Source organism: Podarcis erhardii, assembly GCF_964252035.2.
Source record: "Podarcis erhardii genome assembly, chromosome: 2".
Taxonomy (NCBI): domain Eukaryota; kingdom Metazoa; phylum Chordata; class Lepidosauria; order Squamata; family Lacertidae; genus Podarcis; species Podarcis erhardii.
Genome location: NC_138498.1, coordinates 63127254 through 63147364, shown reverse-complemented (window position 1 = coordinate 63147364; position 20111 = coordinate 63127254). Strand labels below are relative to the sequence as shown.

At 40.8% G+C, this 20111-nt stretch overlaps 1 protein-coding gene across 3 annotated transcripts in view; it reads left to right on the top strand.

Moving 5' to 3' along the window:
* Positions 1 to 12660: 12660 nt before the first annotated feature.
* Positions 12661 to 20111, top strand: part of RNF130 (ring finger protein 130) — a 43058-nt gene continuing 35607 nt past the window's right edge. The window contains exon 1 of one of the 3 annotated variants that reach the window (XM_081851468.1): positions 12661 to 13482. In XM_081851468.1, coding sequence (XP_081707594.1) covers positions 13224 to 13482 — 259 coding nt within the window. In that variant the 5' untranslated portion in view covers positions 12661 to 13223. The remainder of the gene's footprint in view (positions 13483 to 20111) is intronic. The other 2 variants (XM_081851469.1, XM_081851467.1) reach the window with 2 other exon arrangements.

The following is a 20111-nucleotide window of genomic DNA, read 5'->3' as shown; positions in this document are numbered from 1 at the left end:
AATCAGGAGTGGCTGTGCAAGCCCTGGCCCAGTGTCTGGATGCATTAGTGGGCTGATGGGGGCTAATAAGCTGAGTCTGAATCATGGCAAGATGGAGGCTCTGTGTGTGAATGACTTCTGGATCCAGGAGGTCAGTCAATTGGCTGCCCTAGATGGGACTATACCATGAAGGAGCAGCTACATTGTATGTGCTCCTGAATCTTGCTTTGTCACTGGAAGGTCAGGTGGCCTGTGTGGCTAAGAGTGCCTTCAACCAGCTGTGGCTGGTGTCACAACTGCAACTGTTTCTAGACCACAGCAGCCCAGGCATTGGTAATAACAAGATGGAATTACTGCAATGCACTCTAGGTAGGTCTCCCCTTGTGATCTGGAGGTTGCAGCTAGTGTAGAATGTGAATGTTAGACTGCTTGTGAATTCTAAACACTGATTGATTACCTGCAATGGGCTAAAACCAACCAAACATATTAATATTAATTAATATGTATGATTTACTGTTAGCACACTTAAAGCTGGTGAAAGAGTAGCATTTATTACCATTCTTTGACTGGTTTGATTAGGGCTATAAAACCCTGATTATTGTTCTCCCAATCAGACCTGTTAAACAGTATGGATGCCTTCTATCCTCTCAAAGCATATTGTTGATAATCCATTTGTAGTGTAATCCTGCATGTGTCTACTGAGAAGTAGCCGCGCAATCCTAACTGTCATCTCAGAAGCTGTAATGAATTCAGTGGGGCTTACCTCCAGATACATGGGGTTAGTATTATAGTCATACCTTGTTTCTCGAACGGAATCCATTCCAGAAGTCTGTTCAACTTCTGAAAATGTTCGGAAACCAAGGCGCAGCTTCCGATTGGCTGCAGGAGCTTCCTGCACTCAATCAGAAGCTACAGAAGCCGTGCTGGACATTTGGGTTCCAAAGAATGTTCACAAACTGGAACACTCACTTCCGGGTTTGCGGTGTCCAGGAGCCAAAATGTTCGAGTTGCAAGGTGTTCGCAAACCAAGGTACGACTGTATGTCCTTCATAGCTTTGAACATAATGGGCAGTGCTTATTCCAAATTAATTTATGAAGAGTACAAGGGTGTGCTTTTGTGTGTGACAGACACAAGATGGCTTTAGTGACTGATCAGTATTACAATCAGCAAATCACTCTGAAACTTGCAAATCAGTTGTTGTTTTTACTAGACACACATCTGGACCAGTAACTGTCCCACACTAAACTTTAATGACTTAACTCATGTACTTACCAGCTTAAAAAAAATAAGCCATAAAATATACCCCAGAATATGGCTGTTCTTGTTCAGAAAACCTAAGCGATGATGAAGTAAGCATTTTGCTACACACACCTGTGCTGAAAATGTTTGTGCACACACAAACAACTGACATAGATGTATTCAGTGTAGTGATGTTGGTGGGGGTGAGCAAACTACTTCTGGACTGGGTCACCTGCATATGCAAAAGGGTAATGTGAGATCCTTAATCCAACACACAGTTCTGAATGCTAGAGTCATTTGCGCTCTGTCGCTTTTGACTGAAGCATCCACCAGTTTGGGGTGTGATAATTCAATCCAACACGTACCATTTGTCCTTCCAGCAGGTGAGCTAAGGTAGCAAAGCTTTCCTGGGCATGGGTAATGTGTTCACTGTGGCATATATATTGGTAAATTGTCTGGACTATTGTAATGCAAGCTTTGTTGGGCTTTCCTTGCAGCTGGTCCAGAGTAGGGATGGAAGAATCTGTCTATTTCACATCTCGGATTCTCATTTTTCCAATCTTAAACCCAGTTCTCCACATTTTGCAGCAATTTGTTGAAAATTTTGAAAATTCACCAGCATTTTAGTGTGAATGTCTCCTAATAAACAATTGTATACAGTTTTCAGTAATGTACACATTTGTGCAAGTAATTTCTCCTAATACATGCATTTTTGTAAATATTGGTTGGCAAAATACAATGCTAAATTTGGATGAGTGAATTTTAAAGCTGTGCTTTGGTTTGCATCTTGTTTCAGAAAGTGTCAATTTGATAGATACTTACAAACAAAATTTAAATAAGCTGACCAGGTTAACTGAAAAAAGTATTCTTATTCACTGCCTAGCAAGGGCAATAAGATCAGCTAAAGGAACTAATTTAGTTTTGCAATAATTACAGGCTTGTGGTAACATGGGCTTTTTCACTGGCAGCAGCAATGTTGTAGAATGCCCTCCCTGCTGATATATAAGAGACCCCATCAGTATTGGCATTCTGCCAGCTCCTGAAGACACATCTGTTTAGGCAAGCATTCCCCTGAACTGAACTTCTGGTTTGATGGTTTCAACTGTGTTTTGGTTTTTAAAACTGGTTTTTAATTGTTTGTTTTATTGCATATTTTAATTAAGGATGTTTTGGGCACAATTGAATTGTTATTGCGTGTTTTAATGATGTATTGATTTTATTGTTGTAAAACACTTAGAATCATAGAATCATAGAATCATAGAGTTGGAAGAGACCACAAGGGCCATCGAGTCCAACCCCCTCCCAAGCAGGAAACACCATCAGAGCACTCCTGACATATGATTGTCAAGCCTCTGCTTAAAGACCTCCAAAGAAGGAGACTCCACCACACTCCTTGGCAGCAAATTCCACTGTCAAACAGCTCTTACTGTCAGGAAGTTCTTCCTAGAACTTAGGAACCATTTTGGCATATACGCAGTATATATATTTAGCAGCTATTTCTACACAGAGCCTCATGCACAGCACACTATTGCTTGTCAGCAAGTGTCAGATATGTGGATTTCTTAGTAAAAAAAAAAAATCTTAAAGCTATCTGTTAGATTGTCAGTAAATGGAAAGTACATGAGGCACGCTTGGTTTATTTTTTTATTTTACATTTACTGTATTCCCAAACAAATCTTTAAATGCTATAGACCTCATTTTCTCTTTATCCTTAGCATCAAGGAAAACCTATTATGGCCTATATACCTTTCTACTTTTCATTAAGAACTATCCACTAATCATATCTGTTCATAAAGCTTAGAGGAATTATAATGCTTCTTCAAAAGAAAATATTCTGGAGTCATTTAATTTCTGCCGAATGTCCTAGTGTTCTGATGTCTGGGCATTTAGGCGCACTCCTGTTCCTCTAGTGAAAATGATACTAGGGATGAGGCATAGAGAATCTGAGCTCATGCAAGCTACAGAAAAGATGATTACAGAGACAATCCTGGATGACAAGGTCTTAATGGAAATAAAAGCTGTACCTGGGGAAAAGAAGAGAGGCAGGTGGAAGAAGACAACATAGAAGAAACTGGATCCAAGAGACTGGGGTCTGCCCTAGTATAAAGAGAGAAGGGGTCTAAGAATAAAGTATGTGTGGTGGGATTTAAGATATTAAAGGACGGAAGGGTCAAGAAGAGTTCAGCTCCTTTTATTCTGTCAATAGATCTGCCACTGATTTGTGTGTTTTGTTTCCTAAGGACTTTAGTTTGTTCACCAATTAAAGTACGTAATGTAATAAACACTAATGAATGCTGCTTTGCCTGATTAGAAAGACAGTACAATTGTGCATGGGGGGGGGGGGGTTATGTTCCAAGGATGGTGAGTATATGCAAACTCATGTAGTTCTGAACTACTTCCAGGCAACCACCTGTACCTTCCAAGCGTAAAAGCTCTCTGCCTTACTTAGTGGGCTCTAGGATGCTTTTGTGCCAGCTCTGAGATGTTCCAAGTTCCAGCAAGAACATACCAGAACCTAGTATGCATGCTTAAAAGCTCTTTCCACCAGGAAAACTCAACACAAAAGGAGCTTTTAAGCTCTTCACCTTGTGTGCAATTAATTTGTGCGATTTCAACCAGCCAGTTTTCAACCATACAAGGTTGAGATCGCACAAGTTAATTGCACACAAGATGCTATTGTACTGTATATGAAAATATTTCCCATTTAAAGATTTACTTTCATTTCTCTTTGCCCATGCAGGAGTGTTTGTGCTTTTGTATATAGCTGTGCTGCAGATTTACTTCTGAATAATAGCAGTACGTCAAGTTGTCTGGTTTGTTGTATGAATGCACCCAGTGTTTTTGTACCTGTTTCTCATTTTGATTTCTTAAGGAATGGCTGGACTGACTTGATAAGGTGCTTTGACTCATTTGAAACAAAATAGTTGTAGAATTATTTACTTCATACAAATATAGCACCATCTGTGTACATAATCACATTGAAGAATTATATTAAAAAGCTGTGAGTGCCATTAGGATTGTAGCCAAAACAGAGCTGCTGGAAAGCAAGAGGGAGGGAGAACCAGGAGGACTGCAAAGGAACAAAAAGAAAATAAACTATTGAGACCAACCAACCCCAATCCCCAAGGGGTTGAGATCATGCTCAATGGTCACAGCAAAGGGCTGTAGCTCAGTGGCTGAGTATCTATTTTGCATATGGATGGTCCCAGTTTTATTCACTGGCATCTCCAGGTAGGGCTGGGAATGTCCCCTGCCTGAAACCCTAGCCAGCTGCTTCCAGTCAGTGTAAACAATACTGAGCTAAACAGACCAATGGTCTGACTTGGTATAAGGCAACTTCCTATGCTCCACAGAATACTGTTATTATTTAGTGCATTTAAAATCACTCTTCATTCCAAATTTTTGTGTACGTTGGTTTTTTTTGTTGGGGGGGGGGGGTTGGTAGGGTTGGTAAAAGACCAGGGAGAGTGGAGTAGGGAATGGAGTATGCTGGAAGGGAGCATAGGTGACTAACTGGCTGGAGCACTGGAGAGCAACATTTTGTTGCAGCTTCCACTTGCTGTAAATAATAGTGTTACAGCTATGTTGTGCTAAGCAAAGAGCTAGAGCTTTCTTTCTAGGTTCTAATTGTTTGATAGTAGATAGTGAACAGTATGTACTGTATTTACGCGAATCTAACCTGCCATTGAATCTAATGTGCACCTCAATTTTCAAAACCTTGAAACCAAAAAAGTATTTGCTGCCAAAGGTAATATGCACCATCAAATCTAATGTGCACCCTAATTTTCGCAATGTTAATTTGGCCAAAAAAGATGTGCATTACCTTTGAGTAAATACAGTATTTCCTTACTGGCTAGTCACTACTATCAGTCTTGTTGCCCTTTATTTAGTCTAATGTAGGTAGACACACCTTCTTGGAGGGAGGCTGTATTTGCTCAATCTGTGTGAAAAATGGATGTGCCAAGAGAGCTAATATCTTCTGACGCTGACCCAATCCATGGATAATGCAAATTGGTTACAAAAGGTTACAAAATGGTACCAACCAGTAGAACTGATCTTTAATAGTGTGCTGGGATGAGGCTAGAATTTTGTCCACTTGCTTGGGTTTTCTGCCTGCTCAGCTTGTACATTTGTAAATAGGCAGTTTATTACAAATGCCACACTAAGTCTCTAGTGTTACTTTAGCCAAAGGAAAACTGCTCTATAGAATAAGATTTCCCTGGAACATCCCGCTATTCAGAGATTTATGTAGCACAAAACAAAATCTACATCTCCAAAACATTTCTAAAACTTTAGCTGTCACCCAGCAGAACCAAATGCAGTGAAAACTTCTTATATAAACTGTTGTGATATTCGTTACATCCCTGCTCTAGATATTCATAAGCTCTATATTCACCTCTGATGCTATTCTATCCTCTCTTGCTGATATTATAGACAGATTTCATAAATTCTGCATAGGAAGGAATTTCAAGGAGACAAGCAGGCAGCTTTTGCTGCTGATTTTAGTTCTGGTGTTACTGCTTGCATGAGGGACACAAGGTGCTACCGTGACATTTACACATTTAGAAAAGCAGCATTCTTCCCAAGTATTTTCTGCTTTGCATAAAAGTGAACACTGTCAACTCCACTGATGCGGTGACACTTTACAGTACAGCTGAGCTGCCAATAAAGTTGCACTAGATTGGGAGATATTATTCACTGTAGAACTGTGAAATTTCTCTACAGCAATGAAAGCACAAGACCAGTTCTGAGAAATCATAGTGGAACAGCAAGGCATTTTCTGTATAACTAGTACTTTTGTTCTGGTGCCTGAGGCATAGGTGATATTTTGCAATTTCCCCTTCTGGATTGTAGTTTTGTAACCCTTTTTTATTTGCACAGTTTGATTGAGCCTTTCCAGCGTCATAAGCCATGGTTTATGAAGCCAGGAACAAGCATCAGGAATGAATGCTTCTCCTCTGCTTCTCCACTCCTCCAACTGTGCATTGGGTTCTTTGGTATGAAAAGTCTAGATGTATTAAGTCAAAGTTTCCTGCTATGTCCAAACCAGTGAACTCTGTCTAAATGTCAGCAAACCAAGAAAACAAGTGAGGATGTGATCCTGGCTTTATTTTCCTGGTTTGCTGATAGGTAATGGAGTACAGTATCCTGGAAAAAAGCATGCCTGTATACTGAAAAGGAGTGTAAAGGCAATGAAAAATCAGAAAAGACTGGCAGGAGAGATTTCACGTGCTTATTTAATTATTGTTAATGGTACGTTTCTTAACACAAATGTGCAGATAGCTCAGCCAAGTCTACATTATCTTCACATCAGACATCATGGATGGATGCCCATCTATATGCAGAACAGATGTGGAGCTAATGAATCAAACTGTGCCATGTGCACAGGACTGATTCCAAACAGCAGAATAATTTTAGCTAGGCCTGTTTCTGTGCCTTTCTGCTACTGGGTGGCACCACACATCAGTTATAAAACACATGATTTGCATGTGGAAGAGCCTAGGTTAAACCCCTGGCACCTCCAAATGATAGATAAATAAATAAATAAATAAATAAATAAATAAATAAATAAATAATGTGATGGGGAAAATCTCTTTCTGGGATCTGAAATAACTTTTCCCAGACAGAATACTCAGCAATAGGCTAGATGGACCAAGAGTCTGACCACCTATAGTATGTAACAGGTATAAAAATCTTCATTGTAGTCAGAAGGATCTAGCAAGATCTGCTAGGCATTGAAGCTGGTCATAGTCATCTGTGTGAATTCAGATACAAGATGGAATGTACAGTAACAAACACTCATTATAGAATGTAGTACAACAATAGAAAATGGATCGGTTCATTATAGCGCTATTATTTTCTTATAGCTTCAAGTAAAAGCAAATGCAAGTGGGCTAGACGTGAACTAATAAGGTTGTTCTAATTTTGCTATAAAATGCAAGCTGTTTTCCCACAGAGCTGTCTCCTGATTCCTGTGACAGAACAAATACAGGAACCCATTTTTTTCTGTTAAAATAATAAGTGTATTATTTTCAATAGCAAAGACGCATGGAAAACATTAAACGTTGTCAAGCAATCTGCCCACGGTTAGACACAGTAAATATTTCTTGTGAAGGACACTAGTGAAATGTGAATATTTGTCATTTTTGTTGCTGCATAGTCCCCTGAGTACAGGATGAAGAGTTTTTGCAGAATGCTTAAAAGGCCATTAGTGGACCCACTGTGGTTCATCACCTTGCATTTCCCAAGCACGGGGGTGGGGGAGATGTGATGTGAAAGCAGAACATTCAGCTACCACTTCAAAAACATTTCCTGTATTATATTGACATTTCTATAGAGCTTTTCATAAATGACATCTCTGAGGATTTTACAGATCCACAAGTTATCTGCCTTTAGTGGGTTTTGTGGGTCAATGTTTGCTCTCACAAGCACGCACAATGCGTACTGCATTTGTTGAAAGCCACCCAAGAAGAGGAGGGAAACTTGGCCCTCATTAAAGGAAAAATTAAACTAGCACAATGCAATGTGCTTCTAGATTCCTCACACTGGTGATCAAGTGTATCATTCACAACAAACACATTAGCTTCTCCAAAAGGAAACATTTAACCACACTGCTAAAGATTAATAATTGCTCTCAATGTGGGGCTTTCCATTGCTGCTAACAAATCAAATCAAATTTTACTAACGGTCACAGACCAGATTAACTCGTACAGCTAGTCAGCGAAAGATAACACCGGAAAGACAAAGGACAATTTCAATACAGATTAGGCCATAACAGCAATTTAAAATTAGACAGCATAAATAAAATTAAGTATTTGCCTTCGCCTGCATATTGACATTGGAAAGCTCTTGTTTCCTGCGCCTAATAGCGGCTACACAGAATTTGGCAACATTGATCGTAATTTCAGGAACCTTATCTTCTACCAAGGCTCTCATACATAGGAGTTCTGGTTCATTTTTAAGCTTTTGTAGAACTGGGGCAATAAAGGTCAGGCGTAGGTCCTCGTAATAACTACAGTGCAGCAATACATGCAGACTTGTTTCCACTTCCGATGAGCCACATGGGCAAACACGTGACTCATATGGTTTGCCCTCATATCTGCCTAGCAGCAGGGCAGAGGGCAGAACATTAAATCTGGCCAGGGTAAAGGAGTGTCTGTACTTAGGGTAACAAAATAACTAGGCAGGACATGTCTCTGCAGAGCAGACAGGTGGTTATTTGCTTCAAAACACAAATATTTTCTGCAACAAATATTAAAAATAAAAAATAAAACAGTGTATTTAACCATCATAAATGTTAGATGGAAGGTTGCTTCTGAGTTTTCTTTTTGGATTTTTTGTGGCATCCATTTCTGAGGACATAAAAAGTGATCCGGAGTGGTTTCATGCATATTTATTTTATTTATCTGTGTACCCACTTTTCAGAGCAAAAAGCCTTCAGAAAGCAATTTAAAAGAATAAATTGGAATAAATACAAGTTAAAACCAATTAAATATAGCAAGCAATACAAAAAACAACAACCCAACAGCTATATAAAACAGGAGTCCAATATGACAGTTAAAAGGCCTTCAGACTCAGGCTAGTCTTTAACACATACCTAAAGTCTGTGAGTGAGGGGGCCGGCAAATCTCACTACGTAGTGAGATACACAGTCAGGGAGCCCCCCCTGAGAGGACCCTGTTTCTAGTATTTCTGATAATGGCAGGGCCAAGGCAAGACGTTAGATACTAATCTCAAGATAGATTGACATGAATGGGATGTTCCATATTGATGAACAAAATTACAACTACTTTACCATTGTTACATGTGGTGGTATTATTTATGTATATGGTGCATCTACTGGTGCACCAACTGCAACCTTTTCTGGAAAGTTCAGACAGTAACCCATGGCCTCCTCACAGGCAAGCTAGGCTTGACTATTGAAATGTGGGGGTTGGGGGTTGGGGGACTGCCTTTAACATGACTCAGAAACTTTTAACTAGTTCAGAATGTAGCCACATGAATCCTGATGGGTGCTAGTATTTGCGTCATAGGACACCATTATTGTGCCACTTGCACTGGTTGCTGGTGTGCTTTCCAAGCCCAATTTGCCAATTTTAACTTTTAAAACCTTAGAGGGATTGGATCCAAGTAATTTGAAGGAGCAAATTCACTAATACCAATCTTTTCACATGTTATGGTCAACAACTGAGGCCATTCTCACTTGCATGCCACCAAGATGGTGGGCACAATGTGGAGGGCTTTTCCGTGATAGCCCATGACTCCAGAATTCACTGCCAGCCTTGACAACCCGCTTAGTCTCAGTGGCTTATTTATGAGTGATATCTTATGCTGCCATTGCACTTCTGCAAATTATGTTTTATTCCTGGGATGCATGTGTATTTATTATTATGGCTTTTATTAATGTTGTGAGCTTTATTGGAAGTTTTAGTATTGTATTCTGTTTTAATATTTTCAGGAAATGTTTTTATGTGTTATTGTGTAAGCCACTTGGAGAGGATTTGGGCCCTGCGGGACTTGACATCTTTCCGCAGGGCCTGCAAGACAGAGCTGTTCCACCAGGCCTTTGGTCAGGGCGCAGCCTGACCCCCCTCCTCTGGCAATCTGCACAGAATTTTGCTTAATGGTTGCCATCGATTTGATTTTAATTAATTTTTATAATGAAATGTTTTTAGAATCGTTGGATTATTTTGATTGTTGTTAGCCGCCCTGAGCCCAGCTTCGGCTGGGGAGGGCGGGATATAAATAAAATTTATTATTATTATTATTAAAGGCAGCCTATAAATATTTTTAAATAAGTTGTAGAAGGCTGATTAAAACTCTAACAAAAACTGTGCTACAGCATGGACAAATTCTGTAGCCTCTCCCCCTTTATTGCCAGCACAGGTGACAGCCACAAGTCTTCCCCCACCCCAGTGATACCCTGATCTTCATCTATGAACTATTGATTGGTGTATGACCAAGATGGAGATGAATCTTTAACCCCAACATTGAAAAATGTGCACCCATAATAGCCAAATGAGTATTCTGTATGTATGAAATGTGTGGATGTAGATGAAACACATGCTAAGCCCATTCTTCTGCTGTGAAGTAAATGTGTTCATTCTCCACACTCTCAATACAGTAGTCACAATGAAGGACTACTAAGCACCAAGAGAGGAAAAGCTGGTTGATGATACAAGGTATAACAAGAATGGGATGTTTATATTTAGTAAAATGAATCACAGTGCAATTCTAAGTGCATTTACTCATAAGTAAATTATGCTGTGTTTAATTGTATTACTCCTAAGTAACTAGATAAGAGTCCCTTCTAAGCAAAATACATGGGATTGCACTACATAATATTAACTTATTTATGTACTGCTTTTCAGTCAGGATTGGCTCTCACACCAGGTTCCAGTTAAAACCCACATAAAGGTACAATATAATTAAGGATATATTTGGCATATGTCAGGAAGTCTCTTCTGGTTTTGGCAGCTGGTGATACAGTCCAGGCTCTTCCCTTTGAATCAAGAGGGACAGAGCAGAAGATGCTATATAGATAGACTTGCAGAGGGTAAATAGGCAGCTTCTGTAGCTTGACATTTTTGTGAATCCACTGGCCAGCATATTGCCAGTGGGACAAAAAGTTTCTCTTCTATCAGGATATGGCTTAAGCCACATTTAACCCCAATGAAATGTAACTTGGCATATGAGGTTTTAACTTATTAAAAAGGAGCCAGAAGAGACGTGCTTACACTATGCACTCACCAACAACTTAATACATAGGCATATCAGAGGGAGGTGCAGAAGAAATCTTGACGCCCAGGCAAATGACCCTCATGAGACCCCAACACACACACACACACACACACACACACACACACACACACACACCCCTTAGCCCGTGCGTGAGAAAGAGGGATTGGGGGAAAGCTGTTTGTGTGTCTATGTAAGAGGGATCTCAGGCTTCACCGACCTCTGGCATGTACAGTATTCCTGGTCTACACCAACCGGCAAAATCTTTGCAGGGTTTCAGAAAGGAATATTTCCCAGCCTTACCTGGAGATGAAAGAGGCTGGACCCGGGACCTTCTGAATGTACAGCTTTAGCACTGATTTTGGCCCTTCCGCCGGAGCAAGGCAAGGTGAATTATGCGGACTTGAGGGGACTTGGGTCCCAGAGAAATGTGGGTTGCGCGTAACCTGAGGGGATTTCTAGCTCTCATCAGAGAAGTGAATTTGTGAGGCAATTTCCTCCTAAAATGACGGGGAGGAGTGGAGTGTCGTTAACTATTATGTCAACGTGTGGAAGGCACAGCATAATGCGGGAAGGAAAAGGGGGCTTATGGCTGGGAAATGGAATGGCCGGTGTGAGGTAAACGGACTGAGCGAAGGAGTGATTTGCTTGAGGGGGACATGACGGGTGTTGCTGCCCTGCTTTCGCTCCCTCGGAAGAGGGCATAATAATGACACTCAGCTTCGATCGACTGGTAACGGCGGAGGAGAAAGGGTCAGTTTCTATTGGGAGCACACACACACCAGTCCTGCCTCAGTGTCCAATGAGTGTGTGGAGGGGGGAGGGGTTGCAGTAAAGCAATATAAGGAAGATACATATAGATGTGGAGCTAGTTCGCATGCACAGCTGTCCCTGAGCCTGGCTGCCTTTTCCCTTTTCGACGGTTCAGCTCCCCAAGAACAGCGACCGCGCTGCCGCCTCTCCCTCAGAATCCAGCGCAACCCAACTATTTTTAAACTAGCCCCGCCTCCGCTGCCTCAGTCCCTGACTGTAACGCTCGCGCACCCTCCCCTAGGAGTGGGTGTGACTTTTCACTCGAGTTCCCTCCCACCTCCTCGTGGCGGTGCGTGGGGGGGAGGAGGGGGAGAGGACGAGGGCGAGCAACGGGTTGGCGCAGTGCGCCTGCGCACGCGGCGCGAGAAACTACCCGGCAGGTTGCAGTTGGTGGTTCCGCCGTAAGAACCCGCCCGGGCGCTGCCGGCTGCCGTTGTTTCCAAGCTGAGGGGGGAAAGGGAAAGGCTTGACGGTTGCTCGGTGGGTGGGGCTGCTGGCGCCGCGAGCTTCCTTTCGGCTGTTGGTCGCCGAGGGGGGTGGGGGTGGGAAGAGGAAGAGGAGGGACCCGCGAAGCGGCCGGAGCCGAGTCGGCCTCCATGGAGCTTCCGCGGCTCCTGACTCCGCCGCAGTCGACCGCCTGGGGCTGGGGAGGGTCTGTGGAGGCTGCGCGCGAAACTGGGCTCCGCCTCGGGACCCGACAGCAAGCCTGAGGAGGGCCGAAGGCTCCGGGGCGGCCGAAGCAGCGGCGCCGAAGCGCTCTCCTTGCCGAGCCGCAGGCTGTCCTGGAAGCGGCGGCGGCAGCACCGTTTGCCTTCTCTGTCTCTCTGTGCCCTCGGGTGGAGCGGCGACGCTGAGTGACTGCTTCCCCCCCTCGGACGAGACTGTCGCCCGCTCCTTCCCCGCGGCCGCCCCCGGAGATACGAAGCCCCGCCGGAGCGACCGCCGCCACCTGCGCTTCTCTGCCTACCCTCATCCATCTCCTTGGCAGAAAGCGAAGCCCCAGGAGGCGAGCGGGCAGGCCCAGAGCTGCCCCTCTCTTCGGGAATCGAGTGACGGACTGCTCGGCCTCTGAAGCCCCATCCTCTGCTTTTAAAGCATTTGGATCCCACTGCCTCCCTCTCTCCTTCGAATAAGCTGTTGTGTGTCGTCTTCCTTGCAGCTGCTGTAAGGCTTAGGTTATTATCCCGGCTTCTTCCTTCTGATTCGTTTCCACCTTTTAAAACGCGATATATTTTTTAAAAAATCTCCTTTCCCCCACCATCCATATCATTTTAAGCTTTCTCCGGTGGCTGAATGTATGGAAAGGACTAGGCACCCAGGGTGGCTCTCTTGCTTCTTGTAGCGATTCTAATTCCTTTTTATTGTGATATGGAATAACATGAATTTATGCACACAATAATCTTTTGTTCAAGAGACGTTTTGAAGATAAAATTTACATTTTTTAGGGCTGAAAATGTTCCTAAAGTGGGTTTTGCCTTATTGGAGCTATTTATCCTCTGTGCCCATTTTGGTCCTGTTTAATTGTTACACTCTTCCAGCTAGTGCAGATAATGCTAGTCAAGCATATTATACAGCCCTCATAAATGTGACTGTACTGAGTCCTGATCGTTCAACACCTACTTTGCTGATACTTGAGCGTGGGCGCTATGGACAAGATTCTCCCAAAGTAGCTGTCAGAGGCCAACTTTTGGCACCTCTGCCAATCAATGGAGGTAAGGATTTCCTTTGGTTCTTTCTCTTTAGTTTAAATGAGGCTTTGGTTTGTTAAGCTTTCCTTACAGTGCACATTAAAATTTTCACAAAAACTATCAAACCCTCTGCCTCCTCCCATGCCCATTGGTTCTGGTTGGGTTTCAGTAATTCCTTATTTAAGCAATTGGTAACTATGAAAGACAGTTTGTGGACTGACCTTTGAAGTACATCTGGGTGAATGTAGTACAATTTTACACATTTTTTTAGGTGTACACCTAAAATACATACACACATGTTAAAAACACATGTATCATAGGCACTCCTTTTCAGCCTGCTGGGAGCTGCCTGTCAAGTTGCCCTTCTGAAGTAAATCTGAGTTTGCTGCTGTGTAATGTGTGAAATGGCTCTTTGTGAGTATTCAAGGGCATTGAACACAAGATTGATTCTAAGCCTCCCACATAAGAATCTAGTATGGTATCACACTAGTTTCAGCCAACAGGCAAGAATGACGGTTTCTGCATCTGCTGCAAATTTCTACAGCCTTCCAGGTTTGAATGATAATAGTGGCAAGGTTCTTCCCTCTAAGGAGGTAAGCAACATATCAGGGAACTAATTGCAAGCAATCTGACTGTGGATGCCATCTGGCCCTCGAAAACGAAGATGAGACTAAGGCCAGTCAGTCTTAGCTTTAGTGTTTAACTTGCTTTAAAGTGAAGTTCCATCTAGAACAGGCAGTCCTGCCAATAGCAGCTCTCTATAAAAATAATATTTTTCCTAGTCCTTTGAAAGTTAATCCATTAATTACTGTTACATTAATTTAGACACATGGGTAAGTCTTTTTTTAAAAAATCTCAACCTGACAGTCTCTTGGGTACCTTTTTAGTTCTGAAAGACCTTGGAGCAATAAAGTTCTATTCTACCTAATATCATAAATGGATGCTTAAGATTTGTTTTAAGTTGTGTAAGAGTGCTTTGTATATATTTAACAGATTCTTATACACAGTAGCTTGATTTTTTGTCACAGTTGAAAACTTGCTTAGAAAAAATGGTTGCTCTGGAATGTAAGCATAAGACATACATTAAGTATGCAGTGTTATCGCTATTGTAAAGTGGAAAGTGCTATGTAACTAATTTTTTTAATTGCAATTAGGACATACATGTAAGCGTTAAGTGGTGAATAGGTTCTAATTTAGTACTTCTATGCAGTTAAGTGTCAGTACTCTGAGTTATGTGATCTTATGCATGTCTGCTCATAAGCAAGTCTCATTGTAGGACTTACTCTTAGGTTTATGTGTATAGTATTGCAGCCTTAGGCCTGTATCATTTTCTACTTCCTATTTTTTCTTCATACCTCACCTTCTGTTTAATTTTCTTCTTCTTTTGTGCTCTTTGCATGTTAACAGTTTGCTTAAAACCTTGCGTAATTCATCTAAATACTGTAGGGTTTTCCTTTTTCGTCCTGTGAAACTAACATTACATGCATGCTGAGAATGACATGCCCTAAACATTTAAAAAGATTATTTGGAACAAATTTAATAGAAAACAATACGTAGTTGTTTGAGGTTATAGATGTTCTTCGTTTTATGCTGTCTTGACTGTTAAGGACCTATTGATAGTACAATTTAGGTTCAGGTATATCTGAATGTCCAAGGAATAGGGCACAAAGCATTTTCAGCCATAATTATTTATCTGGATTCAGCTTTAGTTAGCTTGTCTGCATCCAGTCTCCAACTCTAGCCAGACAGAGTGAACATTTGCAGGATAAGAACTAAGTGACATAAACGTATTGATAACTCTAAAGTCTGTATAAATATACAGTAGTTCTCCAAACCGAAAGGTGGGGGACCATGGTGAATAGCATCTTGTACATGGACAGCAATTCAGAAATAATAAGAAGTAGGACACAGAGTGCTCCTGCACTGTACCATTTGGGAAGAGTGGGGTGTAAGTATGAGGTCCACAAATTAGTGACATTTCGTACCTCTCATATGGACAGTTTGTGCCTCTGAAGGACAGTTTACGTCTCTGAAATTATCTATTTTGACTCTTCTTTCCATCACTCTTTCCATCACTTCCTCTTTCCATCACAGGAATAGGTTTCTCCTTATTTGGGGGAGGAGTGGAATAAAAAAGGCAGAACTTGAATAATTTTTAGGGGCACTTTTTTTTACTGAACCCCTATTCCAGTTGGCTTTATTTTATTTAAAGAATTTTAAAACTGTTTTAAAACAATTCTTTCATCTGTTGTTTGTATGCTACTTTTCTGATACTGAATGGAAAATAGTGTGGCTAAACAGCTTACAGACTGCTAGCAAAGTTGTTTTATTTTAAAATAGAAAACGACTACTTTCAGTTAGTCAACATTATAGGTTATGAAATTTCACCCCTCCAAATTACTGCAGTTTAAAAATGGTATAATCATTAAAATTTGGTGTCATGATCATTTACCAACCTAGTCCAATATTACTGGGAAAGCTAAATACACAGCAGCCATTAACTACCACTTTTTTTTTCTTGTGTGTTGCTCCATTTAGGCTGTTCTATATCAGATGCATTGTCTTTAAGCAGTTAATATGAGAGTGAAATTGAAGTCACACATTTCAGAATAGGCATGTAAGCTGCTGTATGTAGCTTATTTTTAGTATTTTGAGTGTCAGTTAACCTGAATATGTCTGATCTCAATAGTTGTACCAGGTGACCCTTTTATATCATGCATTCACTGTTGTGAGTCAACTGTGAAAATGAATACACTCTTAACACACTGATTGGGTTCTTCATAGCAAGATACATAGTAAGAGTAGGAAAGGCACTTGAAATTGTTTGCCAGTGTGTTGTGTACATCTGCTAAATGCAAAGTTCAACCTTCTACATCCACAATAAATGTTCCAAGTGACATTCTGTGGTGGTAAAAGCAAAGGTTGGGCCCTGTGCATAGGAGCAGATGCATACCGCCAGGTGGAGATGGGCTGGCACTTGCACGTTTCTTGATCTGTTACTATGCCTGTGTGAATAATCTCTGAGAAGAATGGATCTTTAGTATTTATTTGTAGCATTTATATACCATGTTCTCCAAGTAGCTGAAGATGGTGTACATGCTTCTCTCCCTCCTTATTCACACAACAACCATGTGAAGTTAGGTTGAGAGGTTGAGACTGGGCCACTTAGTTTAATGGTTTAATGGTTTTGAACACTGGTCTCAGAGGTCCTAGTCTAACCATGATACCACATTCATTGTGATTAAGGATCATTTTTATTTCCATAGGAAGTCCAGGTTCTTGAGGTAAATGATATTGGCATCAAATTTACCGTCCCTGAACTTTGGTATAGGTAGTAAAGATTATGTATATGTTTTGTAGTGCACTGAAATTATTGCACTTGTTAAGTAAAGTGACTGAATTGAATTTCATGAATAAACTCTAGTTGTGAAGGCATTTGCAATTTGTAAGAGTATTAAGATTATTTGCATGTTTCCATTTCCAGGTAAACTCCTAAATCTTTTTACTGCTGTTTTATTATAATAATTTTATATAGTGTTCTTGTATGTATTTCTCATTCTACCTGAAGGGTACCAAGTTGGGGAAGGCTGTTAAGTGTGATGCAGATCTCTACTTCTTGTTCTTTGAAATACTGTAGAGGGTTTTTTTGTGTTTTGTAAAAACATTAGATATTCCCTGACATAGTTTTCCTTTGGAAAAGTATTTCAGACAGTATCTAATGTTTGCTGTGGAAAAAATAATGTGAATAATATATGATGTGATGAATCCTAATCCATAAATTGTTATGTATCAGGAAAATCTTTAAAATGTTGTCAGATAGTTTTTGCTTAATAAATCAAATTTAAGGAAAACTTTATTCAAATTGAAGGAAACCATTATCTTCAAGATTAGATAACAGAGATACTCTAATTTTAAGCAAAGGAAAATTATAAAGGCCCCAAACGTATTGGTATTTGTGAAGATTTTTTACTGGAATAGAACTGGAGTGGGTTATCTGGCAAAAAATACAGCTGAAGCTAGTTCTGGGTTGGCCTTGGTGTAACTGGTGTTTTTGTCAGAAGTAAGTAGTATTGTAGCAGAACCATCACAGTGAAGCTTTAGTTGTTTTTTATGGATGTGTGGATTTTTAGAGAGCAGCTATTTGTGTAAACCAGTGTTTCCTATCTGGGGGCCATATGGCCCCCGGGAGGCCCCAGGATATTCCAAGTGGGCTACAGGTGAAAATCACACAAATGGGGGGCCACAGCATGAGGCTAGGGGGCTACAGAGGGAAGTCAGAAGTGAAGATAAAAGGAAAATAAGAGATGACAGAACACAGCTGGTGAATATGTTATACTTCTTATGTGATGTCATGAATGGAGTAACTGGTTTGAGGGTGATATGAAGGTTGTTAAAATGTTGGTCACGTTGATCTGATCCCATATTTACATATAATATAGTTCAGAAGCAGAAATATTTGCACTCACGTGCACATGCTGGCAACAAAAAGCTATTCTAAAAGTATTTATGTATCATAGATTTTAACTTTGTTAAGTAAATTCTATTATTTTTTTCTTGTTCCTCTTTTTCCTCTTATTATTTATTGAATTTGTTCGTCACTTTATCTTGCCCAGGGCAACCCAGAGCAACTTAAAACCAGATAGACAAAAAAACCCCACCTAAGATACTTTAAAAATGTCATTTCTACTTTTGTTTTATTCCCAAAGTAGCCTGGGGCAAACTTGTGTCTGTGGGGAAAGGTGCCTGGGGAGACCTGCTTAACTGCTTCCTCTTCCCCTCTGGTCATTTTGCTCACAACTGCCTTCCCCAAGCTACTTTCCTTCCATAGGGGGAAAACATATGGGAACCCTACATCTTTTCTATCACAACTTAAAAAAGGAGCTGAGCATGTATTATATTGAGCTAAAACAACTACTGAATGAGAAAGAATTAAGCAGCTCCCCACCCCTGCCACCTTGTCCCAGACTACTTTGTGTTTAACCAGCACAAGGATGAAAGAATTGTAGAACTCCTCATAACAAGTACTTTGAGCCTCAGGTGACTAAATGTTCTGATACTGCCAATCCAAAGTAGCCTAATTTTAAACTGTTTCAATTTATAAATGTGTGTTCTAGTTCTAAGCTTTTTAGGACATATTTTCTCCACAGTGCTGTGAAAACTACCACATGTACTGTAGTCATATTGCTTGATACTTTGGGCAAGGTTTTTGATATTAGCAGGTGGATGTTATAAACATTTATTTCAGTTCAATCACTTTGGAGAGGAAAAGAGTAAGTTGTTGCACAATGCTAATTTGTTAACTATAAGCAAATAAGTGCTGAGCAGTCACTGCTGCTTCCTCTTTGAATTAAGCAAATTGTACTTCCGTATTCTTCAGTAAATTTCAGTTGTAGGCAGAACTTGGGTGACTGCTGAAACTGATAACTGAGGGGAAAGGCCATAATCTGTGTTGCATCTGTCGGAAGAATTTCAGTCAAGATGGGGAACCTATTGGACTCCCAGCTCTTTTATTTCCTTTATTACCTGATGATTGGTCATACTGGCTAGTGCTGATGGGAGTCCAAGAACATCAGTAGAGGCACAGGTTCCCTATCATTGGCTTAGAATCACAACAATCAACATTTTTGAGACATTCCTGTAAAATAGGAATGAGTTCTCAAAAACATTTTTCCCCAGAGAACACACATTCCGTTAAATCTAATACATGTCCCCAGTTTTGTGGTAAAACTGAGAATGAGAGGAAACAAAATATGTTCATCAGGGAATTAACCTGAATGTTTACATGAAATTGTTTATTTGATATTGTAATTGTGAGGGGAAGGCAATGTATGCTGCTAGGTGTTAGTGCTGCTTCTGTCTTTTCTCTTTATACTGATACAGCATTTTTGCAATACAAGTGGACCTGCAACAAAATATTACCTTTTAAATCCACTGTGATAGTGGGATGTTTGCACATTTATGGTCCGCCTGGTTTCTCTTTTTCAAAAGATAGTGAGTAAACTAGTATGCAATACAACCAACTCTGAAATAAGTTCCATTGCAACAGTTTTACAGTACTGTACTTCCAAATAAGCTTAAAATTGAACAACATTGCTGTGTTAAGGAAATGCCTACATTGAATCTATTATATCAGGAGTTTACTTCTTTTGGTGTACAGCATCTGTCTGTCTGAGGGGACAGTGGAGGAGTGTACTTTTGGGGGTGAAGTCAAATTGTTGAAGAGTTACAGCACCTGCTGTGGCTGTAGAGACACTGGTATGGATGAGATGTGTTTTGTTGCAGCTGAGGCAGATGAAGGCACCCAGTTGTGCTGAGGCTGATGCCCCATGGCGTTTCTTCTCTCTGTGCTCCTCTCAGAGGTCCTATTCTTCCTCTGGTCACTGCTGTGGATACACAACCTGACTGACTGTCTCCAGGCACTGCTGTCATATGCAAGGGATACAGCAGGGTTGATGTTACCAGCCTTTATGTCACATTTGCAGTCATCTTTGTAATGCAGAGTTGGTTCTGTCAACAGGCCTGGTGCTTGAAGCCAGCTCCCAGTAGAGCACGTCCTTGGGATCCTGCCATCTTTCATTCTGTGGACATGACTAAACCAGTGTTTACTAGCTTGTTTATTTTTTAAAAATATCTACCAAACTTCAGTTATATAA